The following is a 25,490-nucleotide window of genomic DNA, read 5'->3' as shown; positions in this document are numbered from 1 at the left end:
GATGGGCAAGGATCTAGAAGACAAGTGGTTGGCTTCACCGTAGAGAGCACCTTGTCTGCTTCCTCAGAGGCAAGAGGCTGAAATCGATCCCAACGGACCGGAATGCAACTGGCCGACTCTAGCTCACTACCTGTATCCACAGCGCACGGAATCATGCTTTTTAGGCGCTCGATTTTATCGGCAAAGTGTTTAGCAAATATGTCACAGGAGGCTTTAGAGTATTCCATGGGTTCCTGAGCAACTGGACCGACCAGGCTTCGGACCACTTGGAACAACCTCCTGGGACAACACTCTGCGGACGCAATAGAGGCAGCAAAGAATTCTCTCTTCGTTGCCTTTGTTGCCACCTGGTAGGCAGCTATTGCTGCTCTAACCAGTGTCCGATCGTCTTCAGAGCAAGATTTCCGCCACCGGCGCTCTAGTCGTCTCACCTCCTGTCTCAGACCCCGCAGCCGTGGTGAATACCAGGGTGCTGTCTGAGTTCTATTCAGGGGGAGAGGACGTTTCGGAGCCACTTGGTTTATAGCCCTAGTGATCTCTCCATTCCATTCCATCACCAGGGCTTCAACCGGGCATCCTTCAGCAGGCTCCAGGTCTCCCAGCACATTCAGGAATCCTATAGGATCCATCAGGCGTCTGGGGCGGACCATCCTAATAGGTCCTTGTCCCCTGCGGAGGGTGTGTGGCATCGAGAGGTCTATATTCACCAGGTAGTGATCTGACCATGACACAGGGTAAGAGAAAACAGCCCCTATTTTCAGAGCACTTTCCTCCCCTCCTGAGGCAAACACAAGGTCAAGAGCATGACCAGCTACATGGGTGGGCCCTATAGTACTAAAGGAACCTACTGCAGCTGTCGAATAGACTGAGCATGCTTGGCCACCTTAGCAACCAGAGGGAGTGGAAATGTATAATTAGAGGGCAGGGCCACAAGGAAAAAGTGATACTAATCCTTCCCAGAGGAATGCCTGCTTGTGCAAATGGAAAAAAGTGATTGGCAGCTCACTTTTGAGCAGGAACTGCAGATGATGCAAATGAAAAGCAAAGGTAAAAAGTGTATTTCCTATGAATAAATGCTCCCATGTAGATGAGCCCCATATCTCAGTGTCTCACCGTCTGGCCTCTTCCCAATGGAGACATTACAGGCTAAGAATTCAGTAAGAACAACAAACAAATGATTAGAAGAGATAGTCATTTCATAAATTCATTAACGTTTATTCTCCTTTTCTTCCAAGCTGCCTCCCCTCATTTTATCTTTACATAAAAACCCAGGAAGGTAGGTCATTAGGCTGCAGAAAATGACTGGCCAATATTCCATCTTAAAAGCTTAATGTCTACATGGGGATTTTGTGTTTTCTAGTAGAACCTCAGGCAGAGGAAGTCACTATCTGGTTCCAGGAAAGAAGCTGGAGGTCTTGTAAAGAACTGCACAGCTATTTACTAGGGTGCAGTTCATCTATTGCTTTGAGGAAGGGTCACTTAAAAGACATGGATATAGGTCCATGAACTGAATGGGGCAGGGAGGGTTGAACTGGAAAAGGGAAGGTGGAAGAAACTTGTGTAGGTTTGCTTAGCTGTTGCTAAATTCTGCTATACAAATCTAAATCTTGCAATAATCAGTTAAATACGTACAACTAGCTAAACATAAAAATGATGTGTAAGCAAAATAATATGCACATATCTCTGTGTGTGGGAGTTTAAGTGAAATCCATCCTACATTTAAGTGTGCTTTCCTTATAGCCTGCTTGTGCTGCTGCATTAAAATCTTGAGGATGAGTGATTTTTGTTGTTTAAAGTAGTAAGTGATTCTTTTGCACCTTATTTTGTTCTCCACTATGAAGTCTTGGAGGGCCTTGACCATTTTGTAATATCAAATCCTCAACACATTTTTTTTCTCTGTGTTGCAACCTTTTGGGCCCATGGGAGTGCAGTTTGGCAAACAGAGAAGTCTGAGTGCACTGGGTTTACCAGAAAACCTTGGAGAGGAATCTCCAAAGTGCTTATCCATCATCTAGATAATGTTACCTTCACCCACTATATAAAGCAGATGTAAAAACAATACTTTCATTAATGGCTACACAGCTTTGGGCCATAGACATCCAATTCCATTCAGAGCAATCCTTCTCTTAATACTATGGATTAATCAGAAGCAGCAATTTCACATAAAATGTCTCCCTCCCTTCCTTCTTTCTCTCCGCTCCCCATCTTAGATCAGAAACAATACTCAGATTGAACGTGACATTCTTACTTTCTGAATACACTCTCTAGGAATGGGGAGGGACTTTGAATCACCTCCTCACACTTTTAAATTTCCTCTTGTGGCTAGAAAAAGAACAGTTTCAGCCAGTATAACTTACCATAGGGATAGTATTTATGCAGAGTAACATTCCCCCCCCACACACACACACAAAATGCAGCAAGGAATAGATTATAGATTTTTTAAAAGAACAAAAAACCGTTTTTAGCTTTGTTGGGTTTCTTGCTTGTGCTTTGTTGCTGAATTCCTTAACGCTTATTTGTTGGCTTTAACTTGTATTCATATGTTGCTGATTAATTTTTTCACACTTTTGTGCACCACTCTGGAACCTTTTGATGAAGAAATATTTGAAATAAGAATAAATAGGTGAATGGTGCAGCAAGCCTTTTTAAACCGGTGGTGGTGGTGGAGGAGGAGGACATCATTTCAGGCAGCAAAATGTCTTGGTGTGGCACAGGGACTGCACAGCTGAATGTCTATCCACACTGTGGCTTTCAGTGGGATGTGTAATTTCAGTGTAAATTCTCAACCATATTCTGACACAACTAATCACTCGGCTAGACCTCGAGTGCACGTGTGTGTTGGGGAGGGGAGACATGCTGGCATGTTTCTTTACAACCAGCAGGGAGAAGTATCAATTAGTCTTCAAAATTAAAAAAAAAGAAAGCCTTTCTTAATGTTAATATATTCAAGTAACCGCATGTGGGCAGCTTTACTGACAAGTGGTTTATGTGAAGGGCCTCCCTATGTATTTCAGGAGACATTTAACCAGGCCAATATAACCTCTTCTGCAATGTCAAGGTTTGTGCTGATGTGGTTCAAAGTGCCCAAACTGCATGAGGACCAGGTCAGATGTTACACTGGACAGGGGTCCATGCAGCAAAGTTACTGCATGTGAACTGGTTTGCCTGTGAGGGGTGCTTAGTTGCTTATATATTTTTGTAAAGGCTTAAATCAAACAACAACATATAATGATGATGATGGCAAAGTGGTTAGAGTGTTGAATAAGGGCTTGGGAGAGCATGGTTGAAATCCCCGCTTGGCTGTGAAGCTCACTGGATGAGCCTGCCTCTCAGCCTAACCAACCTCACAGGGTTGTTGTGAGGATAAAATGGAGAGGGGAAAAATGTATGCCACCATGAGCTCTTTGGATTATTTCTTATCCACCTTTCACCACAGGGTCCCAGGGCAGGTTACAATAACGTAAAAAGGGTTATGTAGATAGTTTTATTCTGCGGTGAATCAGAACATACAGTGTTATGGCTAAAACCTCTTTAACAATTCCTGGATAAAAAATAAAACACTGTCAAAGGCCACTCAGTCCCTTGGGCATCACTAGCTAACCAGGATTTCAGATAGCAGAGCTGGAAAAAAACTCTGGAGACTGTCTGCAAGGAAGAGTAGACAGCCCTGAGCTATAGGAGCCCTGGTGCTGACTCACTATAAAGCACCCTTTTCAAATAGTGTTAAGAGTTCAGGATGGGTGAAAAATAGTAGGCCATCCAAGGGAGTAATCAGGTGGGCTGGCAAGGTTTGAATTTAGGTAGAAGAGGGAAAATGGCAAAAGAGATGAGGGAAGACACTCTTGCATTATGCAAACAGTTTCCCAAGTAAATAAATAATTCTAGGAATCCAAGTTAAGAAAGACTTGAGTGGGGCGAGGTGCAGGTAATCACCCATTCCCTGCAGCTCAGGCAGATTTGTTTCAAACGGCATCCCCCCACCATGTGCTTTGTCCAGACTAGTTTTGAAATACATTCTGTCTGGTATAACCAAGAGCATATGTTGTATTTTAAACAAACAGACAAGGCTCAGGTTTGTCTGCTGCTAGACTATACTGCTAGATCAGTGAAACAGAAGGGTGTTATGGCATTGAAGTATTTTACTGCCGTTTGTAAGCACCGTATAGTCCTCTACATGGTCCTTTCTTTTATCTAGAAACAATGGGGAAAAGGAGAATCCCCAATCCCAACATTCGTTGCACTGTCCTTCGCTAACTTACCCAGAAACCTTTCTGAGAAACCGATGAACATAAGGAGCATTTTAACATTAAACAAATACCTCTTCACTAGTTCCCCTTCATGACACAGTGTACATTTTCCCCTCTCTAGCAGCTGTGTGGCATGTACCCTGGAGGGTGGAAGGATCTGTCAACTTTGGTTCTGTCAGTCTTTTGTTTTTTCTATCTCAATGTGGAGACATTTCTGGGGGGAAAATGATTTTTTTAAAGCCTTATGAAAAATATTTGGCATTTTGGTGTGAATTTCTTCTAATCAACACATTTTTTGTATGCAGTTTTGACAAATGTACACATTTTTGCAAGCAATTTCTCCAAATATAATGCATTTTTGTTATTTTCACCAATATATTCATTTTTATGCACCGTTTCCCCTAATATAAGTACTTTTGTAAACACTGTTTGGGTGAGAACTGCTTTACAAAATTCAGATAAGTACGAATTTGGAAGGATGACTGTGTTTTGATTCTCACATTATTTCAGAAAGTGCAAAATTTATAGATTTGGCTTTAAATGTGAACTGAATCGAATTTCTCCCTCATCCCCAACATGGTTCTTCAATCTGAGCCTAAGAGGACTCAGGTTCACATTTGCTTACATCATATGGTATCCTGGTCTTGGACTCTTGCTCTGTCACACCCTCTGTTGCTGAGTTTTGTCACTTGCCTTTTCTGCTCTACCTTGACAGGTTCCGCTGAGCTATCAGTTTTTAATGAGTGTGTCAGAATCCAAGTAAGTTAAGTACTACTCCTGGCATAAATTTAAAGGGATTCTCCTGATGTTTTTTCATTGGATATTCATCATGATTTATGCTCATAATGTTAACAGGGTGGTTAGATGTGATTGTGCCTTCAATATCATTTGCACCTGCAAACGTTTTGAGGCAGTCATAATGCTTTGTGTCCAATAGGTGTATGCCTCATAGTTTCCTGCGTAAATACGATAGCTTTGCATACCACACGTTCTTGGATTTGTCTTTTTAAATCCTGGTTTTGTTGCACTATAATGCAAGGATGCCCCTCTAGATAGCAATAATGTAGTAATGCATTACAGAACAACTAATAAAGTGGAATTATGTGTGGACGGTCCAGTATAAATCCATCACTAATGCACTATTATCAATTATATGTTGCTTCTGGGGATGACAGGAGTTGAAGCCCAACAACATCAGGATGGCCAAAGGTTTGCAACACTGAATGTGGGCCCTTTTGCATGCAAAACAGGCGCTCTCCTACTGAATTAGCTACCATGGAGGCCTTTTCAGTCATACTTGTACAGTACCAGGCAGCAGGGCAAAATGCAGCCTTAGATTTCTCATCTATTATAAAAGAGAACCAAGCCCATTTTACCTTTGCTAAGTGACCCAAGATAATAGTTGGAATGATGAATATGTCTGTTCAGCATTCCAAAACATCAGATGACTAAGAATTGTTTGTATTGTTGTTTTCGAAATGGTTTTGCTAGTTGACATTTTTAGATGTACAATTAAGGTCAGGGATATGAACAGATAAATAAATTCCGGGGCAAGTTCACAGTTCATATGGTATTCATCATCATAATTATTATGTGAAGATACTGCTGAGTGGGTTACAGCACCTGGGAGTGGGATAAACATTCTGATTTCTTGTTGTATTTGGCTTTACCATTACATCACTGAACCAATATATATTTTTATCCTTACCAAAGTTTTAGAATAAAGTTTTCATAAGCGTGCATACATTGTGATTGCTTCGTCATCTACATCTATAATTTCAAAACCTTGGTGTCTATAAAACCATAGATCAAATGATGTAATGGTGCAATAAACACAGACAAATAAAACAGAATTAGGACTATATTTTCCTTCCCTTCTGAATCAGGAGCCTGACAAGGGTATGATGTGACACATTAATATATCCCAGAATCCAATGATCATCAGGAATCATCCTGACCTTAATTTTATGTATAAAAGTTTCATCCTCATTTCCTCAAAATGGAAATTACCTGACCAAACACAACACTGTAATCTGGCATGTGTAAATATTTATCTTACATTTCCCACTATTCCAATTAACCATTTAATTTCAGGTAGGTTAGACAAGGAAAAAATGATAAGTGGGCAAGTCAGCTTACTATCATGTTATCCTCAACATAACAGGATAATTTGCAAAATGCGTCTAGCCACATGGTCTCCCATATCCCATACTGTATATTTGAGCAGCTGATGGCAACTCTAGCAACTACATCATCATTTTGTGCCTGGCAAACAGGGTAGAGTAGACCTGCCAGTAGAAGTCTCATCACCCTTCCAACAGCAGTACTTAGGGCCTTTTCAGAGGATACTCCTCTTGTTCCTTCCAGATTGTGCATCCATTGCAGGAAAACCACATTTTCCCTGCAGTCAGAATGCAATCCTGCGTGGAACCTAAGCAGGGATGGACTGCTTGAGTGAGGGAAAACTATGACACACACCCTTCTAAGCCACTCTGAAGTTTCTAATGGAAGAGTAGGAAATAAGTATAGAAAATATTTATTTAAATATAGGACTTAGTGGGATGACTCAGTTAATTTAATTACACATAATTTATTAGTGAGGTCTAAACACAAGGCAGATTTATTCTGATTTCTTATTTTGGCATGATACTGAGAGAATTATTTCCAGTTTTGGGGCCATTAATTAAAGATGTGCCTGCTTGTTTGAATAATAATCTGCATCACTGCTTAGCAATATATTTTATAAACATACTAACACATAAAGTTATATCAACACACATTAGGAGCTGAGCAAAATATCTGTACATCATTTACAAATATGCCAGGGATGGACTTACAGAGTGACTAACTCTTGGAAAATCCTGTTATATGGCAGCTGCACATTTTTTTCCTGTGGCCACAGCTGCAGTCATTTCCCTTTGCAGATGCATAATTTCCCCAAGACACATCCTGTCTCACAGGGCAGTGGTGTCTGCAGCTTGGTGGGCAAGGATATATTCTTCTCCTGAACTTAATTTTACCAGCCTCAGTGGCTTTGTACAGAAACAGTTCTTTCTGCAGGTCAGAAGATCAAGTTTAATCCTTTGAACCAGTATAAGTGTGTCGGACCCAGTAAAAGGACATCGCTGTATGGCCCAGTTGAGAAATGGCCATCATGACCTTTGAGCATCTTCACACTGAATCCTAATAGTATATTGAGATGAACGATTTAAATCCATCGGTTCAGCATGTGAGTGTGTTAACGTCCTAGAGGGCTTTAACTAGGAACCCCATGATCTCTTGTTAATTGACCTAGTGGTCTCATGGTCTGCGTGTGCTCAGGTGAGAGTCCTCTTCAGACGGGTAATGACATAAGAGTATACAACATCAGTCCGTGGGACTGAAGGCAGTGCCCTCTGGATGGGCCACGCATAGCACAAATACTGAGAGCCTGCTTCATCCTGCAGTTCATGTTCTAGCTTTTCCAGCCTCAAACTCCCAGATCTAGCTACTGACGGAATGGCCAAGAATATTAGAACCTTTCCAACTTTAGAATTGGACCCAGCTGTCTCTGACTCCTTGTAAAGCTCTGACAGTAGCTCTGTTGAATGTGGTGTAGCAATATCCATGCCACTTCTAATTGCTGGTAAAAATGTAAATGCACTGCCTTCAAGTCGATTCCGACTTATGGCAACCCTATGAATAGAGTTTTCATGAGGCTGAGAGGCAGTGACTGGCCCAAGGTCACCCAGTGAGCTTCATGGCTATGTGGGGATTCGAACCCTGGTCTCCCAGGTCATAGTAGAGAAGTAAAATTAAACTTACAAAGAAATATTAAAAGAATGTTCCTTAAATGTTAACGTCTCAAATACTCCAGTATCTTCTACCATTTGTACAGAGAAGTCCTTCCCTTTTAGTGCTATAATCTATAAACAAAAAAATATTTTGTTAAAGATATGTGTGAATGCCTATCAGCATCAAAAGCACTACATTCAATCTGTATCTGCATACCTGTGATGCACACGTTCTGGGAAATTCAAGAGCCAAAGTCCTGTTGTGTGCCATATGATGACTTTGGAGGGTGGTATTTTTATTCATTGTTTGCTTGCTAACAATTTTTCTGCATCTCTCCACACATTCTTCTTTGCATTTACAAACAAATCATAAATCTCTCTGTGAAATGACAGCTGTTAGGGAGTCCTGTATTTTCACAGGGAGCTTATTTTGTTCATATGTCCCTTATGATTATCCATATCCCTGACAAGACCCTAAAGGATTCATCTGTTTTCCCTGCCTTTACACATTCCCTTACACTCTTGAGACACACATGTGCCATCACTATCCTTTTGGCAGATGAAGGATGACTGGAAGAAACTCCCTTTTGAGCTTGTCAGTGTTGTGATAATCCAAAAAGTGAGTTGTTGGGTGATGCAAGGCACTCCCTTCCCTCTGGGACTGTTCTCTTTACCTCATCTTAAAAGGATTTGTTGCTTGGTAATATCATCCTAGAGTGAAACACAGATCACTTAACAGAATTCAATGTTAATACTTGAATGCTCACATCAGAATCCAGAGTGCTGCTCTAATTTTTGCACAGGGTTTTTGTGCTCATCCTCAGCCCCAAGCTACACGTTATCTCCCAAACACATGTAATGATAAACTGACCAGCCATGTAAAAGGTGCTTCTGTTTTGAGCCAACTGGGGCTATGTACACACTCCCGTTGACTTTGCATCCAGTGTGCTCCCACTGCTCGTAGAAGCAGTGTACCCGTGACATTAGCCATAATCCATATCTAACCTGTATCAATCCCGTTGGATTTTTTAATTGTTAACAAATAAATCATTTACTATTACATAATCAACAGGAAGCATTGAGCAGACAAATACATAAAATCTAGCTTGTCGACAATATCAAATTATAAGAATCTTTCTTGTAGGTTCCAGGTTACCCATGAATCCCTCTCAACACCAAAGTTCTATAAACACAAACAAGAGTATGCTGCAAGAGGGGCACAACCATGCACACTGACTCCTGTATACTCAACAATGCAATGCCAATCAGCCACAAGCTTATCCTGTGTACTTTGTCCCCTGGCAATGATCACTTACTGTGTGAGTTTCTCTAATAAGGCAATGTGCCGCAATTTTTGATACCGATATTCAAAGTAATTACTTTGGAAATCTTTCCAATGCTTGGCAATTGAGGCTCTTGCTGCCCCTAAACAGCAAATTATCACTTCTTTATGGAGTAAATATTTATCCTGTTCCCAAATAGGGTCAATAATCCCAAATGTGAGGAGGGGAGCATAGTTTGTCGTTTCTTATGAAGTATGGCATTTTGATGCATTTTACTCCAACCCAGCTTTGATCCAAATTGAGAAAAACAATGAAGCTGAGAATGTGAATGCAGCCTGGTATTCATGAAGTAGGGAGGAAAAGAGGGTGTCTCTTCCTCCCTCAGTCTTTCCTCCTGTGAAGTTTTGAATACCCAGTTAAACATATAGTTTGGGACTTCCTGTTCTGCAGTTATAAAGAAGTTCATACCACAAAGCTGTAGGAATGCTGCACATACTTCAGAACATACAGTACTTCAATGGTCCCTATTTACCCAGAACAGCACACACTTTTTGTTACCTGTCCTTGGTAAATCAATCACTGTATTTTGTCCCTATTTGTACTTTTTGCAGGTGCCTTGCTAAAATCTTGTTTGGATGTATATTTTCTCTAACCCACATGCGAATACATGCATATACGTGAACACATCATGTGTTCATGTAGAGCATAGCCAACCATTTTGCATGCTGCAGATGATGAGGGACATTTTTGAACCATAATAGTCAATTGTCAATGTTTTTCTATTTTTAACAGATCTTTAAACAATGGGTCTTAAATAGTTGGTACATTTTCACATATGTAAAAATCAATGTACAAAGAATAAGGCTGGATAGATGCAAACAGGGGTGTAGTTGTCCAGGGTTGCAGGGGGTTGTAGACCCTTTGCTTTTTGGGGAGCAGGGTCCCAGCATGTCAAAAAGATATACCCTCATCCTGCATCCATCACTCAACAGAACTCCAAAGTAAGAAACTGAAAGCTCATTCTATTGTATAATCTTAGAAGGGGCCTGGCTATGAGGAAGTGCGGCATGACTACCATGAAGGAACCCTGCACTTCTGGATATGCCACTGCACTACTGGATGCAAATAGTTTATTCAGCTTCTCTGCAATCTCCTTTTCCATCTTTAGCACAACTTTCTCTCCCTTGTCTTTCAAAGGTCCAACCCTGCCCATTTCATACAATGGGGAGCATAGAACAGCCTTCCCCAAATGTTGTTGGGCCACAACCCCATCAGACCTAGCCAGCGTAGCCAGTGGTCAGGGATAAAGGGAGTTATAATCTAACAATATCTGGGGACCCAAATATGGGGGAGGCTGGTGTTGAGATTTCAATAATGTGCTGTGATATGGGTGTTACACATGTGTACCTTTTTTCATCTGTGAAATATTGGAGAATATGTAGCAGACTGATGCTCTCATCCTGTCTACTCATACATTAAAGAGTTTAGTTACTGGTTGCAAGTTAAAGTCTCATAGTTCTTCTCTATCCATAATAATTTTAGAAAGAATTGGTGAAAATATAATGGTCTTTTGTGAAAACTCAACACTTCTGGTAAAGCATTATAACTGTTAAAATGCTTAGTAGGAACCACAGACAAATAGTAATTAATATAATGTGTTTGTGTGTGTATATATAAAATATAAAGAGAGAGACAGAGTGGGGATGACATTCAGGCATTTGCAGCTATGCTACGTGTGCATCACCAAATATTAATTAAAATATATTTGGTTTATTCAATAATCTGGAAATAATTTAGTTTCATTCAGTTACTTTCCAAAAACATGGAGGATTTTATTGATCTGTGCTCCATCAGTTATCTTTTAAAAAGTATTTTTGAATTTGGATAGTGATTTTATTTAACTTCTGAGTAACAAAATACAGTTTTCTAAGCACTACATGTTTCATTTGGTATTAAAAGATTAAACACTGACTAGTTGAATTAACATAACCTCAAACCCTCTCTTTAACTGGATGATAGTTTCATGAGCAGGCACTTTCTTCAGTTGCTCTAATCCTTAGATATAAATGCTAATCTCACTTTTGGAAATGTTCTTTCAGTTATTTTAAGTACATATAATATATAATTAAATATACTGTTACTGATTTTTCTTTAGTAGTTCCACAGCACTATTTGCAAATTAGTTGCTGTTTCCTTCATACACTTTACTTAATTAAAATAATCAGAATATTAAATTTGTAACAGCTGAATTTCAGATGACTCTCTTATTCAGAATGAGTCATGCTAAAAATGTATTACATGTTTGGATTCTCTATCTGATTTGCCTTCATGCTGGAATGTGGTTTTCATCTTCACTAAGGCCACTTCAGAAGTTACAGAAACTAGACTTCCGGGAAGGGTGACTTAGCCTGTGCCTGCTTTTGAGACGGGCTCCTGCCTCAAAAGAAGCTTATTCAGATATATCAGTCAGTTTTTTCTTTTTTTTTTGACTGATTAAACTTCTCCCGGGTAGGGAGAAACGAAGAGATTAACCTCAAAGCCTATTTTTGTTGGGACGACCAGATCTCATTAATTTATGGGACGAGGTCCAGCCGACGAAGGTGGGACGGATTTTCAACAGCAAGCTCTATCTGTTAAAGCGAACGTTCATCTTATCTTCTAAGAGAGAACGCACTAACAGGCAAGCACCCTTCTTTCTATATTTTTCTTTTACTTGACTTAAATTGTTGCTGTTTAAAAGAGATTTGCCAGATTGATCGGTTTTTGACATCTCACTGGGGAGCCGTAACTTCTCTCTGCTACGCACTAATTAATAGCTTATCTCTGTTTTTGTTGCAAAAAGCTGTCCTGGATTTGCATTCTAAAGATACACACAGAAGAGGGATTTCTATTCCAGATTTTTATTTTGAAAAATATTATACTGTTTTGAGACTACTCTCTTTTTGGTCTATTTTATTTTGACGAATCTGTTTCTTGACGATTGCCATTAATTGCTTCGATCCTGGGAACTGCATTTTGTTTACTTAACTATTGGAGAGATAAGGCTGTCTGCTCTGTTTATACTGTGATGTCACCAAGTTTGGAGTATTAACCCAATTGTTGCTGAAATAAGAAGTGGTTTTCCTATATTTTTCTTTTAAAATGGCAATTAAGAAAGTGGCTGAGAATCTGGAAATAACTATGTTTCAGAGAATAATGGATGAGATTGAGATAACGAAAATTGAATTGAGTAAAATGAAGCAGGAGATTAAAGATATAAGGGTCCCTGTGAGAGAGGTGACCCTGGAAGGGGTCCCTGTGAGAGAGGAGACCCCGGAGATTGGAACAGGGGTCCCTGTGAGAGAGGAGACCCTGGAGACTGGAATAGGGGTCCCTGTGAGAGAGGAGATCCCGGAGATTGGAACAAACGTGGAACAGGAACAAGATTTGGAGTCTATGGACTTTAGAAATAAAATCTATTGTTTGGAACTCAATGTTATCTCTGAAGAAATTAATGAAGATTCTAGAGATAAAGTTATCAATGGCATGGATTATCTTCTGGACTGGAATGATGTGATGGAGCCCATTATAGAGAAAATCTATGGAATTAACTGCAGCCATGTGACAATGGAAAAACTTTTAAGAGATGACCCAGTGTATTTTGAAAAAAAGAACAGAGATATGATTTTACAGCAGTATTTCAGCAACTTATTCAGAATGGATGGCAAGAAAATATTTGGGATAGAGGTAATTCCCATCAGACTCTTATTATATGACTATGGCTTTGACAGCAAGATTATTATGGAATACTGATAATGGAAGATTGGATATTGAAATTACTGGACTTAACAAGACTACTGAAGATGGAAGATGGAAAATGGAACTAATAGAGATAATAGAACAATGGCTACTGAAATTACTGAACCTAACAGATTCTGATGTGATGGATTAATTGAAATGTTTATTTTGACTATGGTTATGACAATAAGATTATCATAATTAGTAATGAGATGGATTAATCGATATGCTTATCTGGAAAAAAAAAATTGATAGATATATTTCTTAAAGAATTGAAACCTCTCTTTGACTTTTTGTGGAAAGAATAAAGTAATGTTTATGAGATTTGATGATTAAGTAAGATAACTACTGGAGGAAAGTGATTTTATAATATGACTTAAGAGACAGGATTGCTATATATTATAGACTTATAACTGATTTGATCTTTGACAAATGGGAAGTCAATATTTTACTCTTTATTTTTTATTTTTGTTTTTTTTTTTTTCTTTTCTTTTTTTCTTTTTGTTTAACTATTTTTGATTTTGTTTTTTGTCTTTGAATGTTTTATGATTTTGTCTTGTATGTTTTATGAAAATCTGAATAAAAATTATTGAAAAAAAAAAAAAGAAGTTACAGAAACTAGCAGGTATACACGAATGTATATCACATGCGATGTGTGAGGTCAATACTTTTTCTAACTCCAGATACATATCAAGGACCTATGGCCAATTGTGGCCATACAATTTATACAAATAAATACAAGCATGTTCTCACTTATTACACTGAATACATGCAGTGGGTAGACAGATTTGTACTTGCTATTAATGTGAGAAGCAACCTCTAATGTCATGCTGGCAATACAACTTTTGATTTACAGTAACATAGGTATTACCAGGGTACAGAGGGGGTTTTTATCAATGGGAATCTGGACTGAGTTGATACACATAGTCCAGAGATGTATAGTTACACATACATGTGAGGCAGACAAGGTGGGATCACTGTGTTTCATTACGTCACATTATACCTGTCAGCTCTACACTGCATCAGCAGTGTCGGGGGGGCTGGAAATTCCTGGGTCTTTGGCAGGGAAGGAAAGTCCTTAGCCAGCAGTCGGGTTGTAAATCTGCCAGGCCTATCTATCCAAAGCGTACTTGCCGAGTCAGAAGTCCAGAAGCAAGGTCAGTGGAGGTCCGGGATCAATTGCCAAGGAGGTCAGTCAAAGAGATGCTGCAGGGAAACTAGGTGTACACAAAGCCACGCCTGACGTTGCAGTCAGCAACAAGCTGCAGCCAAGGTGTGCCTTATAAAGAGCAGGGTTGACAGCAGGTGTGAGCCCTCAGCGTTTGGGCCTTAAGGAGACAGGCCTGCCCCTCTTCTGCCTGACCTTCTGCTGTCTACGTTCTGCAGGTGAGGGGGGAGTATCCTGTTCACTGTCTGTGTCTGGCTGCAGGGCCTCTGCTGTCCCTGGGGTGCTCTGCAGCTGAGGGGCAGAAGGAGCTGGATTCTCAGGAGGCTCCTCCGTGTCTCCTGCTGCTCCTGGGTCTGCTGCTGTTACTCCTGAGTCATCCTCATCTGAGTCCTCTGACGGGGCCATGACAATACCTTTCCAAGCAACCCCCTCCTGAGACAATATCAGTGTTAATTCTTGAGTTTATAACAGAAATCTGTTGATGTAAATAGTTTTCAACATTAACACAGTAATTATTGCCTAAAGAGAGAGGGATTGAAATGTGCTTATTGCTGTTTAATGCTTGACTCAGGCAATTTTCTTTGAACCATTGTTTGAAACAATTAGTCAAGTTCTTCTAATCATAATGTGTAATTGGTTATACTTTTAATACAACGTATTGCTTGTGCACCTGTGACATTCTTAAACCACTTGCCTTTTCAGCAGGATGATTCTAGAAGTACATCAGCATGGATGATGTAAATATAAAAATATTTAAAACAGCATAATAGCAACTTTGAAGTTAGCCACATGCCATTTAATGGAGTGTGAGTAATAATAATTTCTTCTAGGTAACTAGCTTGCCAGACCCTCTGATCAAGCTGCCCTGTGACATATGGGGTTGGGTGGATGTGCTTGCTATTGCATTTTTTGGGGGGTATTTATCTGCAAGAATACATCATGGTTTCATTAAAGGTCAGGGAAAAGATTTACTTTTGTACACAGTTTATAGATGGAGATCTTATGAATGCCAGCAAGGCATAATTAGAAACCCCTACAGGGAATAAAATATCAACCCAAAAATCTTGAACAATTCCCAAATATCTAGAAGGAATGTGCAGGAGGAAAAAAAACATAGTGAAAACTATAGTTGATGAATTTGGTGTGGAGATAGTAGGGAATGTATTTCCTCTACAACTAAGGCAGATTAGTTTTTTGGGGGTGAGGGTGTATGCAACGATATTATGGGCAGAGCAATCCAATACACTGATCTGGAGATATGCCAAAAATAGACCAGCAGAGTTTTCCATTGGTATATATGGGGAGAGTTCTGTCTAATTTCATCTCTATCAGACTGGCAGGGTTTACTGTACTTTCTAAAGCTACTCAGCAGAAATAATTGCAGTATGGGATTGCTGCCTAAATATATAAACAAACAGCAAGAACGTCATAATTGCTTACAATTTCTGATCATTTAATTCTGAAATGTAGCTCCATAGAGAATGCAACACTAATGCAGTTGAAAACATATTACATTAAAACTTAATTTACCTGCATGGCCTGGAAGACATTTGGCTCATTTGTATAATTAGGGATTTGACTAAGTGGTAGTGCTACCTAAATGCAATTTACATGAATCAAAGGAAACAACAGTAGATGTGGGTAACAGGTCAATCTGGCATAGTACTGCTTATTTCAACTGCAGGTGACTTTTCCTCATGTGCTTGGATTGACATAATTCATGTTACATATGTGTATAAATGGGGTTTGACAGAGAAACACAAGCTATGCTGGTGTCTGGGGAGAGACAGGTAAGCTGGATGCTCTCTCTGTTTCTTCTTGTATTTGCCTTGGATCCCAGGAAAACACTTCTGTCTGGGCATGGAAGAAACCTCAGGGGGTGTGGTGGTTGCCTACCTGAGAGCTTCTAGCATGACTTGCCTGCCTAGAATGGGAATTGTGGAGGAATGGAGTGAAAGGTCTTCCACCCCCTCCTTTTCAGATGTCTTTTCCAGCTCAGTTGGGAGTAGGGATGGAATGATCTGTCAGTTTTGGTTCTCTCAGTTTCTAATTTTTCCAGTCTTAAATTCGGTTCTCCACATTTCTGCAGCAATTTGCAATTAAAAAAAACCTGTATGAAAATTCTTCAGCATTTTAGTGTGAATTTCCCCAATATATGCATTTTGTGCATACTTTCCCCCGATATATGCATTTTGTAAACATTGCTTGGTTGGTTGGAGAACTGAATCGCAAAATTCGGATGAGTGTGAATTTCAAATGATGGCTGTATTTTGGTTCTCATATTGTTTCAGAAAGTGCAAATTTGATAAAATTCTGTTTTAAATGCAAACTGAACTGAATTTTTCACCCATCCCTAGCTGGGAGGGATTGAACCTGATCCCTTCTGTATAAAACGCACCATGCATATGCTCTTGTACTGAACTAAGGCCTTTCTCCTGCCAACATTTTCTGAAGTAGTACCTTCTTATTATACTCCACCCTTTGCCAGGCTCAGGTAAGCAAACTACATCTTACCAGTCATGAACAACAGGGCTAGGGCACCTGTGGCCTTCCAAGTGTTGCTGGAGCACAGCTCTCACCAATCCCGGGCCAGTGGGTCATGCTGGCTGAGGCAGATAGTTCCCTCATTCCTGAATACTCATACCACGAAAGAAGAGTGCCCAGAGAAAGATCCACCAACTTCTTGGAAGAGATAGTAGACCTGGTTAGAAGTTGATAAATAAGGTTTTAATCCCATGCACGCCTAGGTTGATTGGGAGCAAGCAAGTCCCGCTGGATAAGCATGCATAAGCTTGGGAGCTGCGCTGTCGGAAGAATGGTTACCCATTAAGTTCTAGGAAAGCGTGCTTGACACATCCTCGATGTTCTCTGTGGCATCGGAAAGATCTAGAACGAGGGCGAGAGCCTTTAATATAAAGCCGTCCGGGAAACCTTGGCGCAAGCTCGTCGATCCCACTAGGACGGCCAGGGAACATCTTTTTAGCACCACCTTGAAGAGGCCTTTCGCTCACTCCCTTCTTCTCCACGAGGAGTGGGTGGGAGGGAAGAGTGTGCAGAACTGGGCTGAGGGATCTTTCAGTGAAGGGCACGCTACGAGGGGGAAAGCAGCGAACCCTTTGTATTAGCAACACACCCACACGCTCCCCCCTCAGGTCAAAGCGCTTTCCTCTGTCTCCTGCTTTGTTGTAATTGCCGCCTGAGCCTCGGGCAGGGGGCGGAAAGGAAGGAAAGGCGGCGGCGTCTCCTCCTCCTGACGCTAGCCCCGCTCATGGCGACACTGGGCACATCCGGGCTTTTCTTCCTTCGGCGGCCACCGCCGCCGTTGCTGCTGCTCTGAGCCGCGTCCAGCCCGACTCCATTAGCGGGTCCCTTCTCCCCTCCTCCTCCTCTTGCCTATATCTTCCCCCACCTCCGTTCCCGTCAGGGAGGGCTCCGGGGAAGACAGTGCCGGGCACTCGGGAGTATCCACGGTGTCATGTCCAACCAAGGGGCCCGGAGAAACGGGCCCGTCAAGCTACGACTGACAGGTGAGGAGGGGAAAAGAGGGACACTCTGCTCCCAGTACACACGTTACAAGGGAATCCCGGGAAGAAGGGGGAAGGAAGCCGTGGGGCCTTGTTTTTCTTGTGCTTTCTGGGGAAAGCGGCTTGGCGGCTGCTTTTTAAAGCAGACGGAGGAGAAAGAGGCATGAGGGGTGGGAAAGGAGACCCCTAAATGTTGCAGGTGTGAGGAAGAAATACGAGTGGGTGTTGTGAGGAGGATATTATTTTTATATGATGAACAGTTTGGGAAACGGGGACAGAGGCGGAAACGCTTTGAGGAAGCAGGGGACTGAAGTTGTGGGGCACCTTTGCAGGCACTGAATGGGGGTGGGGAGACGAGGGACCTGGTTGGTGGGGGTGGGTCGGTGGGGACACAAGAAAGAATTTCGGTCCACAGTTTACTGAAAATAAACGGGAAGAGCCCCAAACCCGGGAGACGGGGGGGGGTAGCTTGCAGGGAACTGCGAGTGAGCTGCTTCCTCCCGTGTGTATTTGAGATTGAACCTGTGGTCTGAAGGACTCTTTCGAAAGCTTCCAGGCCGCAAGAGAAAAGTAAACTCTTCACCCCACGTTCCCACTCCCTCTCCCCGCGATCTCAGCATTAACGGACGGGTGGGGTGGGGGGAAGGGTTACCGAGGTGTGTGTGCCATTGAAAGAAATGTGTGCAGTTCCAGATGAAATGGTACACAGCGCGGACGATCTGAAGGGAATGCATACCGCGAACATTAACTATTTTGAAAGTAAATCTGAAACTCCAGAGTGAGTGAGCATTGTGTTGTATATGGGACGGGTTCCTCTTCCAGGGTTCCCTTTCACCCCTCTAGGATTTTCAGAATATAGAGGATTTCCTTTAATCTTCTAATCCAGTTTATAAAATATGAAATCATTTTGGGATGTTGGAGGGTTTAGTATAGGTTCTACAGGGGAGAGGGCTAGAAGATGGTTTATCCTCTCCTCTGAGCATAAACTTGAATCAGTGTCTGCCTCTTTGTACCCTTTGTTTTGATCTGCTGTGGTGCCCTGCTTGAAACAACTTCCGTAGAGAAGGTTGTGTAAGGTTATCTCGATAAATTCCTCATGCTGTAGAGTGCAAGAAGATTAATCTCATGGATATATATTTAAAAATTAGATATCTGTGTATCTCTTAAAGTAGAGAAGGCTTGCAGAAGGAAGAAAAGATAGATTTCTAAAAAAAATGTAACTAGTTGGATTGAGGAAAATGATCGTAGTTTTAAGCTTCTGCTTCAAATAAAATATATCTTTACAGGTCAATTCTATGCATATTTTCAATGGGACTTAATCTGAAATAGATATTTGTAGGATTGCAGTCTTAAGGGAAAAATAAGTAGAATTGTTCAGACATTAAAATATTAATTTAATTGTGGGGAGGCATGTTTTGCAGGTTTTGAAATTTTATAACATAATTCCAGTTTCAGTGTTAAACTTTAATTTTAAATAAAGGTGTATGGTTCCTTATAAGAGATGTTTTAACTATTGCATTTTTGTAAATTCAAACAACTACAAGGAAAAATTGTTCTTATTTTTACTTTATATGCACCACAGTCTAATGAATATTTACTCAGAAGCAAGGCCCAATGTCTACAGTGATGGTAGCTACACAGAATTGCAGCTCATAAGTTTTTTATAATAAATAAAATTTAAAAATTATTAATCCTTACAATTGTTAATATTGTGCTGTTGAACTCAATAGGGCTAACAATTGTGAATTTGCTCATAGGATTCTTGCAACCTCTGTGTGGTAAACTCTTTAGAAATATGCTCTTGGAACAAGTGTGTTTGATTGGAATGTGGAATAGCTGTGTTTCTGTTTTTGATGCTTACTATAGTACCATAGGGCAAAACTTGCTTTTAAACTTTGAGAACCTGTTGATACCTTGAGGGGAAAATGTTTTAGGCAGTTGTCTTTGGCAACTCCTACTTTAGTTTCTGTTTCTCTCTTCTATGTTAGGATTAAGGATTCTCCTTCATGATAATGGCCTGTGAAGCATTCATATCCATGCTTGCTTGTAAGAGTAAAAAAGGGTTTTTTGTTTTTTTTTAAAGTGGAGTGCTTTTTAATCCAGTGTGATCTTGTTGATGGAGCTGGAGCCTTGGGCAAATGATGGTATCTATTTATTTGTGTAAGATATTTATATGCAGCTTTTCAGAGCCAGTGTGGCGCAGTGGTTCCCAACCTGGGGGCCGGGACCCCCAGGGGGGCCGTGAAGTAATCCAGAGGGGGCCGTGAACAGTAAAGAAATGAATTATTTATTAATTTTTTAAAAAAGTCTTCACTCCCTCGTCACTGTCTGCTTTCCACTGCTGCTGCAGATGACACCTCCCACTTCCTCCAAACGAGAGGGGAGGCCTTTTGCTGAAGCTCCAGAGCGTCTTTCAGGCGCACTAAGGGCAGGCATCTGCCTATAAAATACATGGCAGATGCCAAAGGAGGCTGAGGGTGGAGCTACCAGGAAGAAGAGGGGATTACTATCACTGATTCCCGTCTCCTTGCACTGCCGCTACTGGCAACGCCCTTATTTAGAATGAGAGGAGAGGGCTTTTTGTGAAGCAAAAAGAAGCAAGCCTGCAAAGAAAGGCTGCTTTCCCCCTTCCTTCTTGGCAGCCAGCCTGCCTCCCTGTGGGGAGCGGGTCACAAAAAAATTTCAGCTTATAAAGGGGGGTCCCGTGCTCATAAAGGTTGGGAACCACTGGGTTAGAGTGTTGGAGTATGACCTGGGAGATCAGAGTTCGAATCCCCACATAGCCATGAAGCTCACTGGGTGACCTTGGGCAAGTTGCTCAGCCTCAGAGGAAGACAATGGTAAACCACCTCGGAATACCGCTTACCATAAAAACCTTATTCATGGGGTCACCATAAGTCAGAATCAACTTGAAGGCAGTCCATTTCATTTCATTTTTTTTTAGGTAAATCTCACAAAGTCCCTTGCATAAAAATATTAAAATAATAAGCATGAATTAAAACTATCTAATATAAGAAAACCAAAGACAGGCTGGAAAGAAGAAAATACTTCTAGAAAGTAAAAAAAAAACTCCTCTCAGGGCAAGATGGTCCTTAGGTAGGATGGCAGTAAATCATTCTTAAAACCAGGCCTGTCTCCAGCCAGACAGAGGTTGTTCTTTCTAACAGCTTGTGCCCTTCAACCCGTTATGAATGGTAACATCTTGTGGTCTTGATAATTTCTAGCACATTTTATTGACATACTTATTCCTGTTTATATGGCTATAGTGCCAATTCTGCAAAAGTAAATTGGGCAATTTCCATAGCTGATGTGTTTATTCTAATTGGATCATATATATTAAGAGGGTCTAAATCAGGGGTGGGAAACCACGTTGTTGGACTCCCATTAGCCCCAGGCAACATGGCCAATGGTCAGAAATTGTGTGTGTTCATCTGTGGTCTAAACTTTGTGAAGGACTGTATTGCAACAGACGTTGCCACTGTCTTGGGAAAGGAACAGTGAAGTGCAACGAAGACTTGAGCTACCAGACAGCTGTTTTACCATCTTTCTTAACAAACAAATAGATTGGAAGTCACTGCTGTTTATCTGTCTCTTCCCCTTGCCCATTTTCTGATGCTCTCAGAATTGTAGAAGCTTGGCTTACAGCAAGGATGAATAAGTATTGTAATATATTTTGAATATTAAAGTATTAGAAACATTATAGTTAATGGCAAAATTATAGAGAACAAGCAGGCAAAATGAGTGATATGCCAAAGATCAAAAATATTGTGTTTTGGCTACCTTTAAATTTGCATTTCAAGTCTTTCTTTTTTTGTAGGGAAGCTTAAGGAATGCATAAGGAAAATTTCTATACAAGTAAATATTGTATGCGCTTAAAAAGTTTATTAAGTTAAAGCTGCAAACCTGTAAATATTTATTTGAAAGTAAGCAGCACTGAACTCAGTGGGACTTCTGAGTAAACATGCATGGGAGTGGGCTACAAGCGGTTTTCTCAGGACTTACTTTGAAATAGCTAAATTTCATATACTCTGTGGTTTTGATTATTCATTTTGGTCTGAAAGAAATTTCAGAAACTTCTAAATGCTAAAATTATTTTGAATGCAAATGTTTCCTTGAGTGTGTTTAGAAATACTTTACTATAAGAATCTTGACATATCTAGTTTTTTAGTGTTTTCACATTTTATAAAGCTAAAAGTCTTCTGTTTTGGCTTCAGCATTTTCTCTGGTGCTGGATTAATTCTCTAAGAAATGTGTAATACTTGTTTATTTCAAATTGATAATCTTGCTATTTGATGGTATAGACTGCAAAAACTGGATTGGAAAAAAACTGGATTCAATTAGCAGTTTTCAGGACATAAACATTAAAAGTTCTAGATGGAAACATTGTTTTGACTGACTGGATAAATGACAGGATAATGTTTGATGTGAGTCCAGGAACTGATTTGGAGCTAATGCCCAACTTCTCTGTCCATCTTGAGAAGCCAAATATAATATTTAGCCTAGGCCTGATTTAGAAGAAAAGGTTGATTCTTTGTGAGGCTTTAAGAATGTTCTGAGAAATGTTTGGCATACCTTTGCACTAAGTGTTTAACATTTTATTTAGATCTCTGCTCTGTAATCACTGTAGAGACATACTTTAATTCTGCAGGATGCCCAGCTTTTTCATAGTTCTTCTGTATCTCTATTCCAGCCTTTCCTAACCAGTGTGCCTCCAGATGTTGTTGGACCACAATTCCCATCTTTCCTGACCATTGGCAATGCTGGCTGAGGCTGATGGGAGTTGTGGTCCAACAATATCTGGAGGCACACTGGTTGGGAAAGGCTGCTATATTCACTGTGTGTTTCTTATTACTTGTCAAAACTCCATTGTACAAACTACAAGAAGTTACCATGTGTTTGGTTACTGACAGTGTCCAGATATATGGAAATAACGTTAAGAAATATTAAGAGTGAGGGCCGGTTTCTGGCTGTGCAGTGTAAATCAAGCAGATCTGAACTTATATTTTTGCTACTGTTGATTCATGGGGAGGGGTCATCTGTCTTGTGTAACTGGGTGTTGAAAAGGGGGTAGTGGTTTGAGAAGGCTACTTTTTCCAAAATTTCTCTTGAATACATTTGGATTTCCTTTGTTGGTAAATACTATGAAAAAGCTATATTGTGTTTAATGTATTTTAGTTTTTAAACAGGGCTTTGTTCTGCTGCTTATACTGAATTCACAGTTATTCATTGGAGATGAAAAGCAAGGCTACAGTTCTATTGAACTCAGTGGGATTTACTTATGAGTAAACATGCTTCAGATTGTGCTGCATGAGTCATTCATGAAGTTGCCATAAATGGACACACCAGCAATTAAGTGTTTGGGATGGTAACTGTACCAATATAGTGTCAATCTGCATGAAATGTGCTGCTATAGTAGGCAGTTCAGATGCTTTGAATCGGTGTAAATACTGCTGATATTTCCCTTTCAATTGCAGTATGAATTTATGGATTCACAAGGATGCTGACTCCTAATCTTAGTAGGAAAGTATTTGTGCTACTTAAAAATTAAGTGTGGTGCATGATTAAGGGCAACATCTGAACTATTGGTTAGACACTTAGTCAATTAAAGAAACTGCAGGTGATGGTGAAGCTTTAGTATAATCAAATTAGATTCTTAGTTTTCTTTTGTTTAAGGGCAAATGGAAGGGATGTTTTTTCTTGAGGAAATTGATGCCGTTGAGGAATATATCCAAACAGACGCTAAGGGCTATCTCTCATATACTTATCTGTCTGAGCAGTCATGACTCTCCTCATCCAGTCACGTGTATGGACTAACATAATGAGAACACAGATTTGACAGCAGCTCCTGTGATTCTGGAGGCTGGAGAACGTGCAGCTTCAAAAGCAGGACAGACAGGATTGCTAAGGTGTAGAGGAAAATGCTATCTGTAAATCTGCTTTCATCATCTTCTTAATTTCATTCCTTAAAAATAACTAGTGCTTTTTTCCATAGTTTTCTTTACTATCTACTGATGCTTCACACAGAGCAAGTAACTTTGTGTCTTTTTTTAAAACTATGGGCAGGGACAAAATTAAATCTATGGTTGTACTTTCAAAGAGCATCACAGCTTTTTAGTGTTCTTTGACATCCGTATTTGCCTCTCCCCCCCCCCCATTACCCCCAGGACTTTTTAACCACAATATTTTGTTCTGTTGTTCTGTTCTATCAGATGTAGTTCTCACATGTGACTTTTTCCCTTTGTTAGGCAACAGGTCTCAGAGCATTATAGAGGCTGGTTTTGAGATCCTTTGTGGCTAGTACTGAATTGTATCTCCCTGTCTCAAATAATGGCAGTGTCAAAAATAAATAAAATATCCTGGTAGATGCTATTCTCAGATTGTTACGGTGAATACATACCTCTTAATTAGTTGTTTATGTCATTGCTGACTTTTTCTGGAGGGACTGAGATTACAGATGTCTGCAGTTTTCTTAGTTGTAGGTAGGATCAATGGTTTTGTCACTAATAGAATTTTGAAAAATGGAAATGGACTGCCTTCAAGTCGATTCTGACTTATGGCGACCCTATGAATAGGGTTTTCATGGTAAGCGGTATTCCGAGGTGGTTTACCATTGCCTTCCTCTGAGGCTGAGAGGCAGTGACTGGCCCAAGGTCACCCAGGGAGCTTCATGGCTGTGTGGGGATTCAAACCCTGGTCTCCCAGGTTGTAGTCTAACCACTACACTACACTGGCTCTCAACAGAATTTTAGAATCTGTTAATTAGGGTGAGTTTACTTGATCTTCTATCCACTAGTTCTATATTTGTCACCTTAATAACTGAAAGAACAACTATTACATTCCAATGACTTTAGTCTACTGTGAGGTGCTACTCAAGTCTTTCCTTGTCTATTTTCCTCCATCTCTCTGCTGTAAAAAAAGAAATAATATAAAATATTGCATTTCTCTGCAGAAGTAGAGTGCACTGTTTTTGTATTGCTCCAGATAACTTTAGAGTTCAGCTGTTAACTGGTAATATTATTGCTTGGCAATGGAAGCTGTTGTGCTCAGGTCCTGCTTATGGACTTCCAATAGGCATCTGATTGGCTACTGTGGGAACAGCATGCTGGACTAGATGGACCACTGGCCTGATCCAGTAGGCTGTTCTTAAGCTAGAATGCAGAAGCATCTGCAGGCTGTTGCGTGTTGTTAAGAAATAACAGCAAATTTTGGCATCAACTGTGAAAAAGACCTGCCCTGGGAGTGACAATCTGAGCATCTGGGTACTTGCTGCTTGCTCCTCTGGGTTGCTGTCTCTTGAGACAGCTGAAGTCCCTGGTAAGTGCCGCAAGGACTGGGACCCCCTTCCTGACCCTTGCTCCTGAGAGAGGCTGCAGTTAATCTTGCAGCCTCTTGCTTCAGCTCCTGGATGGGTAAAAGCCCAGCTGTTCTTGGGCGTCTCTCTCTCTCTCTCTCTCTCTCTCTCTCTCTCTCTCTCTCTCTCTCTCTCTCTCTCTCTCTCTCTCTCTCTCTCCACCTTTGGCCTTCTTGGCTTATTAAAGCTTGCCGAGGGGGGTTGACCGAGTGGATCCACAGTGTGGTCAATGCATCATTACGGGAGGGAGTGGTTCTAGCCACCCTGAAAGAGGCGGTGATCTGACCGCTCCTGAAAAAGCCCACCCTCAACCCATTGGCCTGCGACAATTACAGACCGGTCGCAAATACCCCCTTCTTAGGGAAGG

At 40.7% G+C, this 25,490-nt stretch overlaps 1 protein-coding gene across 5 annotated transcripts in view; it reads left to right on the top strand.

Annotated features, from left to right (window-relative positions):
- Positions 1-966: 966 nt before the first annotated feature.
- Positions 967-25,490, top strand: part of SMURF2 (SMAD specific E3 ubiquitin protein ligase 2) — a 167,557-nt gene continuing 143,033 nt past the window's right edge. For 4 of the 5 annotated variants that reach the window (XM_061615549.1, XM_061615548.1, XM_061615551.1 and 1 more), the window contains exon 1: positions 967-1,047. In XM_061615549.1, coding sequence (XP_061471533.1) covers positions 981-1,047 — 67 coding nt within the window. In that variant the 5' untranslated portion in view covers positions 967-980. Of the gene's footprint in view, positions 1,048-17,175; positions 17,776-25,490 lie in introns of those variants that run through there. The other variant, XM_061615547.1, reaches the window with a different exon arrangement.

Source organism: Rhineura floridana, chromosome 3 (assembly GCF_030035675.1).
Source record: "Rhineura floridana isolate rRhiFlo1 chromosome 3, rRhiFlo1.hap2, whole genome shotgun sequence".
Taxonomy (NCBI): Eukaryota; Metazoa; Chordata; class Lepidosauria; order Squamata; family Rhineuridae; genus Rhineura; species Rhineura floridana.
This window is presented reverse-complemented; position numbering and strand designations above follow the sequence as displayed.